The sequence below is a fragment of the Bombus vancouverensis genome, chromosome 2, assembly GCF_051014615.1.
Source record: "Bombus vancouverensis nearcticus chromosome 2, iyBomVanc1_principal, whole genome shotgun sequence".
NCBI classification, from domain to species: domain Eukaryota; kingdom Metazoa; phylum Arthropoda; class Insecta; order Hymenoptera; family Apidae; genus Bombus; species Bombus vancouverensis.
In genome coordinates, this window is record NC_134912.1 from 18,524,767 (window position 1) to 18,540,072 (window position 15,306).

Sequence of the window (15,306 nt, forward strand, 5' to 3'; positions counted from 1 at the left end):
GTAGTCTATTATTAATAGTTCTATTTGAATACGAACAAAATGTGTGGTTTAATCGGTGTTTGCGTTGCTTTTAAAAGCAAGCGTTAAAAATATTCGTATAATACCGATGCTTAAAATCTTGTTTGTAGAAGGACGATCTTTGACAAGACCATCAATTTATTTTCAAAGTAAAATGTATTTAAATCACTGTTTTGTCCGATGAAAGAGCATACTAATTTAAGAGACAAACCTGCAACTTTAATGTCGAGAGTATTATTATTTCCCATAATATTAAATTTAAGAAGCTTGTTACATCAAAGTGCACACCTATTATGAATATTAAATATAAAAAATATACGTTTTCTAAATGAGATTTTTAATTTACTACGATATTAGTATTACAAAAAAGAAATGCGGCATAAAACCATACACAGCTGTAATAACGGAAGATCAGATAACAAGAAACATAATAAAGTACCTTAAAGAAATAAATATATTCTCCAAAATATAAATAGATTTTAATATAAAATATAGTAGATTTTAAATAGATTTTATCTATTTTCCATCTATATTCATTGATATTCAATATTCTATCTACATTCGATACAACAACCCATTAAATGTTTTTTTAATCTTCTTATTATGATCGCAAAGATTATGTTAATTGTACGAATATTCACATATTCTAAAATATAAGTATATGTAAACAAAAAAAAAAAAACTAAAAACTATGAATTTTTTATGCATATGTACACATAAATCTGATCTGAATATATTTCGTACTATAGACATCCAAATATTATTATCGTACGATCAAATTGTAAATCAGTTAATTAGCATTTATGATACGCGATGGTCTGTGCGATCCGAGAATTTCGTCAACATAAATTGGAACGACATTAAGATGAGGATTACCAATAGCATCGCGAAATACATTAGAACTCATTGATGTATGCGATGCGTTAGCAGCTCCACGCATGTTCTGTATTTCTAATAAGACAATTCAGGATTTAAGAGAATCCCGATTATTTATTATATTAGCACCGTATGTCAGGTCATAAATTTAGATTCGAGAAATCATAAAATCTTAAAACCTAATTCGCTGTAGAACTCACCAAGGAATCGATATGTTAATTCTATTCAAATTAGAGTTTTATCTTTTTTCAATTTTATGAATTATGTCTTTCGTTCTGTCGACGACGAAGAAAGGAAAGGAAAATTCATACAGGTGGCAATTAATTCTGTAAATACGGTATCTTAGAAAAATATTATTATTCGATAATATTTCGCTTACAAATTGTTTTCGCTATTAATTAGAGATAACATCTCAAAGATAGGCAATTGTCAAAAAGAAGAGTACCTTTCGACGACGTTGTTCAGAAATTGTGTTAAATATTTTAGTATCGATAACGAACTTATTCGTTTAATTCATTTAAACTTGACATATACATGATATTATCTCTAAAAGAAGATAAAATTGCAAAAGGGAAATTCGTAAATTTTTCATTAAATTCATTAAATTTTTCGTATTACAAAGTCGCAAGAGTCATATTTCGTAACGAAATATTATTATCGTCTTCTGACGATAATAATCGATATTAATAAATCGATGATAATAATTTCGTTACGAAATATGACTCTTGCGACTTTGTAATACGAAAAATTTACGTTACGAAATATTATTATCGTCTTCTAACGATAATAAATTTTATTTTCATTCTTCGCGTGGATCGATACAATTATGAAACAATGAATTGGATATATAACGTTTTAATGATACAGTTAATTACGTAGCTAACACTTGGATATCTTTTATATCAATTGTGTTAATCTCGCTATTTCGATTATAGACAATGTCTCGTAATGTTCATACTTATCGTCAACGCAATTATATTCTGTAATTGTCTCACTTTTCTCTTGTCGAATTTTAATTTGCCAGTATTTCATAACAGTAATGCTTTTGTGTTGTACGAAGTACTTCAGGAACAAAGAAATAACATATCGCTTTTCGCTTACTAAATTTTGCACTATACATAGACAAGTAGCCTTACGCTGTATTTGTGTTCATTATGTCCTTCCTTACTATTTAACATATCCAACTGACCGTATTAGAGGTACTTTTAACGATAAGTTAAACGTTGCTTTCCAACAATTTGTTATCTAAATTACAAAATGTAATTCTGAAGAATAAACATATATGGAATTTACGGTACATTAATTATTACTTTTCAGTAACTTATCTATTCGTACAGAATATCTTACTTACCTGTGTAACATAATTGTTCATACATTATTTATGTTTTCATAGCACGAACATTGTTTAAGATTATTCGGAATTTTTTCAGTATGTTTACAAAATCAGTTAAAGAACACTCGTGATCATATTAAAGTTACATTGGATAATACCTTAGCTTGAACTGATAAAACATCGAAGAGCATGTTGATCTTCGTGTAAACGTGTAATCTGATACATTTAGAAAAGAATTACGGATCATGGCGATCAAATCTGTCTAATACTATATAAACATTTGCTATCACGATTAAATCGCACGAACTTAACGAGATTTTCTAGATAATAATTCTAATAAGTGTCACATATCTATGTATGCACATATGTACCAAAACTATTATGCACGTAGATAGAATGTCTAGTTCTACGTAGACTAGATATATAGAATATATATCTAATTTCTTACATAAATAAACGTACATATACGAACGACGTGTAGTTTGGTACAAATATTTGCAAGCAACAATTGGATTATGCGTACTGATTGTGTAAGTACATTTTGTATAACTGTATGCGAACCACCAGAGACATCCACACAAAAGCAATACCCTCAAAAGTCCTCGCTTAACTATCTCGCCCATACAAATACCTTCTCTGACCTGACCTTTACTGTCCAGCGTTTAGTGTGTGCAGATGTTTTACCGATAAGCGTACTAGTCGTACGAAACGCAGTTTCGTTTCATTTTTTTTATCTTTGTGATTCCTCCATTTTCTTTCTTCGTTACGAAGCTATATATTGTTTAATTTCATCGTTATTTAATCTCGTAAATGGACTGCGGATAATTTTGCAAATTCATATTTTCGTAAATTTTATAATTAGAAAAAAGAAAAAAGAGAAGAATGGAACTTCAATTGAAGTGATACTTGTATTATGCCTGTGTTATTAATTGCCAACACTCCCCTGAACAAAACGAAAATTACATAGTTGATAATTGGAGATGGAACGTCAGTGTCATTACCGAGATCAATTCAGCATGATAACAGAGGAACAAAGGCTTAATAGATGTTATGAACCTGCACAACACATCAATCCTTTACACCAACGACAAAAGGAGTATCCAACAGGCTGTTCATAGCTTATTTACCTTAGCTGTGAGCCTGCTTAATCGAACTGTACGAATGGAGAATTAATTAAACTAGACGCTTTGTCTGCAGTACCCAAAAGACGTCACAATAATAATTACTAGTTAGTAACGAGTCATGACTCAACGCGAATGACAAATAGTCGAACTTTAAGTCTGCCCCGTGAATAATGACTCATATTCTAAGAAAACAAATAGCTGGAAAAAGAATTGAAAGTTAAAATTGAGAAATATATTGAATACAATGTTGTAGGTTTTCTGATTTTTACGTTATTTAGTGATTTAAAAAAGGTGTACTTCAATATAACTTTTGAAGTTATATTAAAGTACACCTTTCTAAGGTATAACTTCAAAAGTTATATTAAAGCTGGAAAGAGAATCACCCTATTCGATGATATTTTAGCAATATCGTATTTATGACAGTGTATGTACAAAACTATAGACCAATTTATGTCATGTGTGTCGACGTCGATAATTTTACCATAATTGCGTAACCATAATCGTGTTTCAGTTAAGTCTTAATTTAGCTTGTTTAATCTTAGTTCATCTATTGCAGATCGTTGGCCACATTTTTCAACTAAAAAGGTAGGCATTGAACGATTTGAAAACTTCCGGGTTCTTAAAGGATATTGACTTTCTAATTTTAAAATTGACGGAGATCGATCAATATTTTTTAACGTCTGTACTTAAGTCTAAAAGTTTTGAACATGGAAAACTCAGAGAGCTGATATATTTAAGAAATTTGTTAAATCTCACGAGTTTCCCAGTTTCATAAACTTCAGGATTTACGACAGAAGGTCTACGAAACAGAAATGAGAGAAAATAACCTATCTTCGACCCCGCTGCTTAAATCTTCGATCGTCAGGCGCCGAGATTGCGGGACAATGCTCGGTCTGCTCCGTGGTAAAGCCAAGCATTCGCGTATCACCCGAAGCGGTAAGATACGCCACAGACCACCACAATGACCTAGCAATGTCTTGGACAACCCGAGATCGTGGAACCGCAAGCTCACTATCTACAGAGATGCGGAAACCACTTTATATAACTCAGAAGTCGTCAGACGCATCAGTAACCATCCCTATCCATGGAAGTTTGAAATCTATGATTTAGTAACTTGGTATTCTTGGAATCTACATTAAACTAAGATCACACAAGAACCTATGGTAAAGAAAGTAACAGGTTACCTTGAAGCTATAAAACCTGCTTTACACAACAACATCTATGAGGCTGTAGAACCTTCAACTTTATCGTGTCGTGAAACTCGCCATAATTAATCCAAGAAGCCTGTGATCTCAGAATTTATTACTTAGAGTTAAAGGACATAGGGCGTGGTTACATACGGTCTTCAAGATGAAAAATCCGCCTGAAATAAATCTAAGAACGTAGTATTTCGAGTTTCACTATAGCAGAATTCCGATTTTCCGAACGTTCGACTCGAAAAATATCAGCTAATAAAAGAAAACAATATACTTAACTATATCGTATAATATATAATACACTTAGAATCTGCACCGATATACGCACATGTATCGTTCAAATTTTCAAGTATTTTCAGAACTGCGACTGAAACATTTATTATGCCTCACGCTGATCGTACATCATAGCATCATTGATAGCTTGATCTCATTATTCGTCTAGATTTCAGATTAATAATTGATGGATACATTGCTCGATATTATTTGGCAAAATGATTGCTATTTAACTTTAGAATATCTCGTGACGATTATGATTATTATTACAGGGGATTAATAGTAATCCTTTTAGCACATTACTGATGTATCTTCTATGGATACACAGTCCCACACGGTTATGGCGCCAACATTTGTCCATCGATGAATAATCAAATTTGCATTTTGATTACAAGCCACATGTTTCAGCTATTTGAAATGATTTGCTTTATAAATTAAACTTCCAGCGAACTGTCGTTGTGATCAAAAAGTTAACGTATTCTTTTAGTATAGTATTTAGAAAAACAGAAATTGTGATGTTTGCAGTCATTTTTTTTATTAAAATATGGATTTTATTGTCCGTAATTACATCCTAAGCGATGTAAGAGGAAAATTAGTACCAGGAAATGTTTGCGAAAGAAAGATTTGAACGGTGACTTTTTTCAATCAAAAACTTATTTCAACTCGTTGTTGTGATTAACTCTTAAGAAATATAAAAAAAAAATTAGTGAAACGAAATATTTATATAGGAAAGTTCACAACGATTATCTCTCCTATTAATTACAAATTTATTTCAATTCATTACATGGTGTATTCATATTACACCATGTAATGAATTGAAATAAATATATACAACCTGCCAGTTGTTCTACTTTAAGCAGCTTTATATTAAAATTGCCCAGACTTAGTTTCCATGTGATTGTAACAGGAATACGACGTTATTGAGGTCGGTTGAAAGTTACATAGAACAGGCGTAATTAGTTAATCTCATTCGCCGTGTCTGTGAAGCATGGTTTGTCTATGGCTATGCGAACACCACGTAATAAAGCCTAACATATTACTTGTAAATTATCTTTTATTGCGTAACAGTGATTCATACTGAAATACGACTAACAGCTGTTTTATTAACCCCTATAATGCTCTGTGACTTGAAAGTCACGCATGCATCGTCCATGTGCTTTGCAAACAAGATAGGGCTTTACCTTTTACGATTGTTATTTTAATATATTTTGCGTTACATCTCTTCCACATTAATTTCTTCTTATTTCTTTTTGTCATTTTTCTTCAATACCTATCAACACTCTTTGATATCGTAAACACCTAATCTATCAAAAAATATTGTCTTATATTAATCGTCTTATTTGTTCGATTCAATATCTTTGATAATTCTTCTAATACAGTAAAAAATATTTCAAACTTAAAGCATGAATCAAACATAAACTTCAAACTGGAGATGATCAAACTGAAATTTATGCGTTTCAACTTTTTCATCGTTATATGTATTGTTACTATTGCTTGTGTATGTATATATGTATTAAGTTTCTCATTAAAATTTTTATCGGTCTCGTTTCATTCGCCGGGAACCGGACCGCGATTGAAAATCATCATAATGGAACTACCTGGTCGAAATATTAAAGTCGCTAATATCGGTCGCAAAATTTTTGTGGTACAGTTGATATTCTTGCGTTCTATTCAGCGTGGGACAATGCATTGTGTTATTTAATGTTATTGAGTTATAAACTCAATTCTAATCCCGTTAACAAAATTGTGCTGTCAGTTTCTATTCGTACTGGCAATAAATAAAATGAAATTTCCATAAAATTGCATTAAAGGAAAATATTATACAGGAGCATGAAATTAATATGTAGATGGATTTGACAAGCTCTACGTATAAAATCAATTGTGTTTATATGGTTCCCTCTGTAATCGACGTTTGCAATCAATGTCAAAATTACTACGTATTTACGTATACTTATTTTTAAAAGACTTCTATTACTTTTAATCGAATAAAAATAATTTCAATCTTCCAGTTGCTTTCAGTATTTGATATCTCTTTTTAAAAATCATAGTGATAATATAATCTTTATTATGCAATAACAATATTGTAACACACTTGGCAATTCTATTATGTAATAATAAGAGGAAATAATTTCCATCGTCTGATGTTATTGACCTCTGATATTATTAATATTAAATTTCTTTTTATATTTACTTGTATCGGTTCGATTGCTTGCCTGATATGACAACTGAATAATGGCATTGAAATATAATACACATTTATATCTCTATTTATTTTTACATATCTCCCGTTTGTCATGCTTCAACCGTAGTGTAATACCAAATATGAAGCACAAGGTATGAGATACGATAAATAAAATACATGAGCTAAAACGTGAAAAGTATGTCGTTCGAAACGCTGCGCTGTTGGAAATAATAATTAATTTTCAACTACACAGGCAGCGTTGTATTTACCTGCCAAGCAAGCAAAATTCGATAAAGCTTCCTTTATCGAACGATGAAAATCCCATGTGCAAAATATCAGCGCACGCATCGCGAGCCTTAAAAACTTTTCGGTTTTACGAGACATTCGGCACTCTCAAGGGACATAAACGCAACTGACGACGATCCATTAAATCGGTGGACAAACAGATGGGGATACAATTTCACAGTCTTCCTCCTGAAACTAAAATTGAACGGTGGAAGTAAAAGCTGTAATAGCTATTTTTGAAAAAATTAAAAAAGAACTTTTTTCCTCGAAAAGATAGTTTGTGTGAAGATCAATATCAGTAAATATGAAGGAAAGTGTTATCACATGAGAGAACATGTTCGTAGATAAATTATACATTTCGATTATCCCATCAGGTAAGAAAATCTGTACTGACACTTACAGCCTTTTCTGCTTAAAATATATAATTCCTTTTATAGTTTTTTGTAATTTTTTATTGTCAAAAGGTCTTTGAAATATTAAAATAAAAATATCGTAAACAGGTAATAAATAAGTTTTGTAATAGTTTGTCAATAAATAACATTTTGGTAAACGAAAACATTGTTTACTATAAAATTTTAGTTTCGTCATTTGTAGCCCTATTTATTTCCATTCCAGCACCTTACAATACAATGGATAATTTTATCTGTGTCGGGCAAATTCGTTCGCAGGATGTTTGCTAAATTCTCTTCAAAAGGTATAAAGTATAATGCATCACGTTCTAGTTGCACTTTAGTATCCCTTTAGATACAGATTTTTTACACTGTATTTCCAACTAATGAAACGAACCAAGATTTGGTATTATCAAAATATACTTTTATTCAGATAAATGTTTTGTTCCATTTGTGAAATGAATTGTTACTTAATCTTAAATAATATTATTTGAATAATACTGTATTTGGAAACTAAACTGTCTTGACCTTAGACTTGTAGAAAGTAGTCCGTGAAGTCATGTTCACAGGACTATTAGCTGTTTAAAAACAAAACATGAGAATTTTCACACATTTTTGTTCCACAAAATTTATTAGTCAAATATGTAATTATACTCGAGCAAAAATTGTTTGCCTCGATATAAACGACACTTTTCTCAATTCTACGTAATATATGTAGATATGTATACACGTTAGCAACAAACGCATTTTCATTTATATTGTCCGCTGAAATAGTAATATCGGTTTAATTAACGTAACACGCCGAAAGCGCAAATTGTTTAGCATAATACAACGACTAAAGTGTTTTCGACGTACACGTTATAGACTGGTTCTACGTGACGCGTCGAGCTTTAAACCAGATTCACTACGTGCCAATGCACTTTTTTAAACCGCACCTTTTGACAAGATCCCTCTGAAGCTGCACCTTTGAAAATTCAATTTCCTCGACTGTAAAAAAAAAAAAAAAAAAAAGAAAATTGGAAAGAAATACTCGTTTTTGTTTAACGTTCATAAAGTGCAAAAACGTATCTTTTACGCGTGCTATGCCGTTGACAATATAATTATTATTTAAGACTTTGTACATTCATATATTACAATAGAAATTAAAAGTATCCAAAATTTATTGTAATATATCTATCAAAAATTTTGAATTTTATGCAAAATTTCATCGATCGATAAAGAAAGTAAACACTGGTCAAAAATTGCAATTTCATGAGGTAGAGGGTTGGCCAATAGATACAGCCGATTACTTCATGCTTTTATACGCAAAAAACGACTGCAGAGAAGCGCAAGGTTAGTTTTAAAGTAGAAGTGAAGTGGCCGTCTCAAGAGTCAACATCCAGCAGACAGAATGTCTGGAAACCATCTTACTCGTCTAGAAATCCTTACGTTCAACTCCAACTAGTATAAGTTCACGTTCACATTTTGTCTTTTCTTTCTCTTAATTACTTACAGCAGAGTGATAGATGTGATATAAACAAGTAATGAAGATGTAACGAACGAGTTTACATAAATTAGATTCTATAATAACACCGAAACTAAATGAGCGAAATTATGTTTATTTGAATTTTAGACTTCGTTACATAGTCGAATATTTTAATAAAAAATTTATGCGCCTTATATAGATTCGAAAAATTTGTATATATTTTTTCCCTTTCTTCGCAACCTTAAATCACTGTCCAAAAATTTGCAGATCATTTCAAGTTTTAATAATTTGTATTTAAAAAAAATTCGAATAAAAAAATCATTTCATTTGTAACAAATTCCGATAAGCACTAAACAAATGTCGTCTATTTGGACGCAATTACACGATTTCAATCACCGATACTAACACAGTCAGTATTGAGAACGTGCATTGATTCGTGATAACTGTAACCGAGGATGCATAATAAGTACTATAGAACCACATAATTGTATTTTCATTACACGTGCCGTAACGGACAGAAATTTGCATGGATCCACGATTCATTGGAGCGGAACTTGATCGGGTCACTATCGTCAGCCATGAATCACGAAATTCAAGCGAGCCATGCTGGCGACTCAATCTTCTCGATTTCCAGTTGGTACAATTTATTGAATGCTTAAGTCGAGAGCGACCTACTGCGTCTTTCCAGTCATATGTTTAGATTTAAAAGCAGTTTGTCTTGATCGCTATCGTGGAAACAATTAAATGTATTTATTACGGTTATTTAAGCGCCAATGAAAATTTACGAAACCCTAGAAGAAACAGGACATCGATAGAAATGCGACGTTTAATTACCGAAAAGTAAATCTTTAAAAGAACTAGATGTTTATATACTTATATTATTGATAGCATATAGCATTTTTCTAAACTACTGCTTGCTTTTTTTATACTATAATCAATTATACGTAACTTGATACATATTTTTTATTGTAAGTACCGAGATAAGGCTGAAACGTTTACAAAATGAAAATAACATAAAGAAATTCACGTGGAAAATCTTCGAAAATGTTTCTTATCATCGAATAAATATTTTTCAGATTCTATAGGATCAAAGGATATCAGGTTACGGGTTATCGATGCTGCTGGTTTAAATTCAGAATTGATTTTAGAAGAGACTGAAAGAATAACTTTCAAACGAAATATTAAATTCAGAATATTCTAAAAATTGCAGAATCCTTCAGCTTATGTTTAACCAGTTTATTAATAGTTTAATAAAGGAAGATGAATTGAATTACATCGTATACACATATAGCGTATAAAATGTTCGCTCTAATTCTATAAATCTTAGCTTCGTAGAATACGCGTCAGCTGTTTTCAAAATCTCATTCAGAACAAGTTATTTCAACTTGTCTATTTAGGCATTCAGTTTCGATAGAGCTGAATTAATAAACGGATACTGGTTTGTATAGAAAATTTCATTGAAATATCGAAAAGAGTTTCGATTCAACTCAATTTTTAGATTTACATGAGATGTAAATTGAAATGGGCACGAATGAACATCAAAGTTCATGCACTCGTTGAATCAATGTTAGTATGAATCAAGTGTGTCAGTATAATTTATTCATATCAAAAAGAATCAACAATCCTTCTGACAATTTCTTGCAAAGTATTAACATAAAGCACTTGAAACAGAAAGAAAAGGAAACTTAATTATCCAAAAATTCCATTTTCCAAACATTCCTGCTTCTACTATTAATATTCTGTTTAAAATTTTCACCTAAAATCCATGGCATGTTCATTTTAAATAACTTTAGACCAGAACCATAATCGTTGGAACTTTTTTAACTTTTTGAGCATTCCTCTTTGCTCTTCTCCGTTTAAAAGAAAGTAAAGCAACCTAAGACGCTGCGATATGTCAGAGCATTTCTCGTTGCTTTCTTTTAAAAGTTTTGGCATCTTCCAAAATTTATTAACAAATTTTTATTAAAGAAACAAGAACGGGTTAGTTGAAAGTAAAATGAGTTCGCGAGAATGACTCTGATTAATTAGAAACGAAGTAAACGTTATTACGAACATGATTGCGAGTTGCACGCTTCGAAATAGTAATACTTAGGTTGATTAGGTATCCGGCGCGATAAAACTAACCACACGGGAACCTGGAAAAGTAAAACTGTTAATTAGGTACAGGTAATACATCACTAGAAATGACGCTAGAATTTCATTTCATTGATAGCACAAAGTAACAGCGTAAAGCGATTCTATTTTGCAATACGGTAACTCTTTTGCAGCCCTAAAAATAATCCGGTTATAATGATGTTATCAATTTCTTGTGGCGCGATAAATTTCCTCTGTTATCCATTGCACGATTGCACAAAAGAACATTGTATAACAGGAAATTATGCGATATAACATGTTAGATACTTAACACTTAAGATAATTTCTATATCAAAGATAACAAGTGAAATGTCGCTAGCAATTGTAATAATTCAAAAATATTGTAAGATACGATAATGAAAAGAATAGCAGAATGTTTTCTAGATTTAAAATATCTAATATAATATAAAGATTGCTTTAAATTGTTATATTGATTTAAAGCATTATAACATTCTTAAAATGTTCTATCTAGTATTTGTTCATGTTGAAATACGTTGAAATATTTAAAGTTATAAATATTCTAAATTAAATGAAGAAAAAATGCACAAAGAAAATGATGAAACCTCAAGTTTCCCTAATTTCTATCATATTTCTACCTAATTTTCCCATAACTACTATCAGATGCAATGTGATAGCATTGTAAGCCGAGCACAATTGATTGGACTGCTGCAGGCCTAATTTGTTATCCACAGACATCCAGCACGAATCGATAGCTCTTCCACCGAATTCCGCTATGCGGACCTGTTGTTTTCACGTCTGTTTGATCAATCAATTAGAGTGATTATCCTGACGGTTTGTCGCTTTCGAATGGACTCCGAATTATCCTTACTTCTACCTAATCATCATTCATTCCATGCGGAAATATTCCCATTAATTATAATCTTCACTGACTTGCTAGAACGTTTTCCTCTTGATACACGCACCGACAATAAAATGTCGTAAATATTCACTTTCATTCACTTTCAATTCTTTTCTTGGTGGCTTGATATCTAAATAATCTATTTTACTTTATCCCTTTTTCTGTACGTGCGATAACTGCTTTAAGATAAGAATATTGTATTATCAAATATCGAAATATCATGAGCAAGAAATTTTCTAATTATTCTAATAATTAGCGCATAATATATGAACTCTTATAGAAGAGAAAAAAAGTAAATAGATCGATATAACATCTTGAAGTAATCCTTCATTGTTCAATGATAAAATGAAAAATAGTATCTACGAAAAAGGATATTGCGATAATCATAAAATGAAATTTCAATTTTAATAGTATTAATTTTCCCCGTCTTTAAATCATCGAGGCTACTATACATATGTATGTTATTCCTGAATTATATAAAATTAGCAGCATCTCCCTCTTGTTACCATTTGAAATAATACTACATACATAATCAATAGGCAACAAAACGAAGACTAAACCGAAATAAATGTACCGTTATAAATTGACGATAAATCGATGAAAATTTACATTAATAAATATATGTTACATTAATATTGCATTAGTAGTAATTTATACTTGTTCATTGAATTGCAGTTGCATCTCCACCGGATCGAAGAGTCACGAGAGACGATATTGCAGTGTCCTCACCCGGTGCATCTCCAAACGTTAATGCAACTACAAGCTGCACTAGTACAACGTCGTCTCGATTGCACAACCCTTCCTCGCCTGGTCGGAATGGCCAGCTATCGAGTAAGTGACTCTATAACACGATTGTTGTATAGTATATTAAGACCTTTATAGGATTACTTTATAAGGTTAATAACATCATGGTGATTAAATAACGAACATTTGCAATAAATTTCAATAAATCTTGCGATGTACATAGAAAGTTCCGATGCTTTAAATTGAATCAGAATTTCTATACAAAATCTACACATTTGATAAATTTTATCACATATGTTAGAGTCGTAAATTTCATTCGATCAAGTATATCGATAATAGATAGATTTTTCGTTTGGAATATAGCTTACAATTAGTCTCATTACATTATGATAATTGAATTACGTAATTAATTTCGATATGACTATTTCTATACGCGTAGGAAATTGCGATAAAATATATTTAAAAGTCATCGTTCGGCCAAGTTTCAACGAAATTTTTATAATCACATTATCGGAGCTCGTGTTAGATCCAGAAAGGAAAGTCATCTTCCTTCAGCGATGATCAAGCGTTTCGAATGTAGAATTTTTTCCTTTATGGGATGTACGCAGTATCGTGTAATTATTTAATATATTCGTGTCTTTTATGTTCCAGAACAAGGCACATTAACGATAGTACGTCGAAGTTCTGGTAAGAGTAAGAGTATCGGCGGAAGTTTCGAAAGTTCTCCGCCGCCGCACAGTCCTGACACTCTTTCGTCAAGCCAGTCCGTGGACCTTGATGAGATCCTTGATAATGTCGATCTAACGACGGACTCGCTTCCTGCCGTTGACACCCCCGATGCTTGCGACAAGGCTGCTCTCAGGTATGGCTTCCGCGATACTATTTTCCTCTATGCCAGTGTTCTTCCATCCTTTTCGAAGCGTATCTCATATATTTCTGTTCCATCATTTCGTGTCAATTTACATAATTGCACACGTTCGTAAATATCAAAATACATATGGGAAACGAAATAAAATGTAAAAAGCCATTACAGGTAGAATAACAATTGAATCGAGAGGTAAAATAATATTTAACTGAGTACTTAAAAAACATACAAAAATCGCGTCCTGGAAATTGATGGATTTAATTTAGAAGAATTAAGTTGGAAACTAAAAGGAAATAAAAATAGTTCCTTTTTAAGATGATTTCAACATTTTTTCGTTATTTTATTATTTCGTTATTTCAAGAACGCAATTACTAGAATACACGAAGTACGTTTCGATGTAAAATAGAAATGAATTCAATTTCTCTTTTCCATTTGAATGCAGTATTCTTCTGAAATATCATGGTGCGCGGTTAATATAACTACGCATTGTTTCGATGATACAAAAGTACGAATTTCAAAGCTTATTCCCACTCGTGCAAAATATTAAATAACGCAACATTTTTCAAGCTTTTTCAAGCTTTTGTCTAGAAAATGCTTATATATTTTGAAAACATAGCTACGAATTTACGCACACAATCACAACATTGATTTTTATATTGTGCAGAATTGAATTCAAAATATAACGAATTATGACGTGTTACTTGTGTTTGATATCATCCTTTTTTTATTGTATACGTTACTCGATACGTTGTATGCATTAAGTACGATCTCTTACTGTGACAAAATATTATATTTTAAGTAGAATTAGACCATCAGGAGCAAAAGAAGATTGATATAATCGTTTGAAATCTTATCTTCTATAACACGGTAAATTTATTAATAGTAATAGTGACTTTCAAATATTTATAACACGTAAAATATTAATTTCTGTTACAGATTGAGATGCTTACTGAGGCAGCTTCAACATGGCGAAATATCTGCAGAATTACTTCAACGAAATTTACACTACGCGGCACGCGTACTCGAAGCTGTCTTCCTCGATGAAACCAAGTAAGTTTCGTTCAGAATGTTAATTGATAATCTCTTCTGTAAATTTCACCTTTAATAATATCGTGTTAGTTGTTTCCGTTATAGCTACATGCAGACCACAACTTCTTCGCGAAGATTTATATTTATATCTTGTGTGTACCATCAAAAAATTTGAAATTTCATATTAAATTGCGCACATCTACCCCTAAGTATATTCATCTAATCAAATTTAATAATTTGACTTCTAGGCAACACGATTAATCGATCATTGACGAATTTGTAATTTATTCGTTATTATTGCCATAATTATTATTATCGATGTCTAACGATTAATAATATGTTTATCTGGATTTTGTATGATATATGATATTTTGTATGACTCACGACCCTTGAAAACACGACATTATATGAAAAAGTAATAAATTATATCTTTGAATACGTAAGTGTAATGTATTATATTTGTATATTGTATATATTATTTAAAACGATAAGAAAAACTATGTATTCGTAATTTTGATAAAAATATAGAATTGTA

At 31.3% G+C, this 15,306-nt stretch overlaps 1 protein-coding gene across 2 annotated transcripts in view; it reads left to right on the forward strand.

Moving 5' to 3' along the window:
- LOC117166763 (dual specificity calcium/calmodulin-dependent 3',5'-cyclic nucleotide phosphodiesterase 1A) overlaps positions 1 to 15,306 on the forward strand; it is a 101,524-nt gene that overhangs the window by 65,858 nt on the left and 20,360 nt on the right. For both annotated transcript variants that reach the window (XM_033351048.2, XM_076627799.1), the window contains exons 2-4: positions 12,809 to 12,964; positions 13,529 to 13,739; positions 14,679 to 14,792. In XM_033351048.2, the coding sequence (XP_033206939.1) occupies positions 12,809 to 12,964; positions 13,529 to 13,739; positions 14,679 to 14,792 (481 nt within the window). The remainder of the gene's footprint in view (positions 1 to 12,808; positions 12,965 to 13,528; positions 13,740 to 14,678; positions 14,793 to 15,306) is intronic.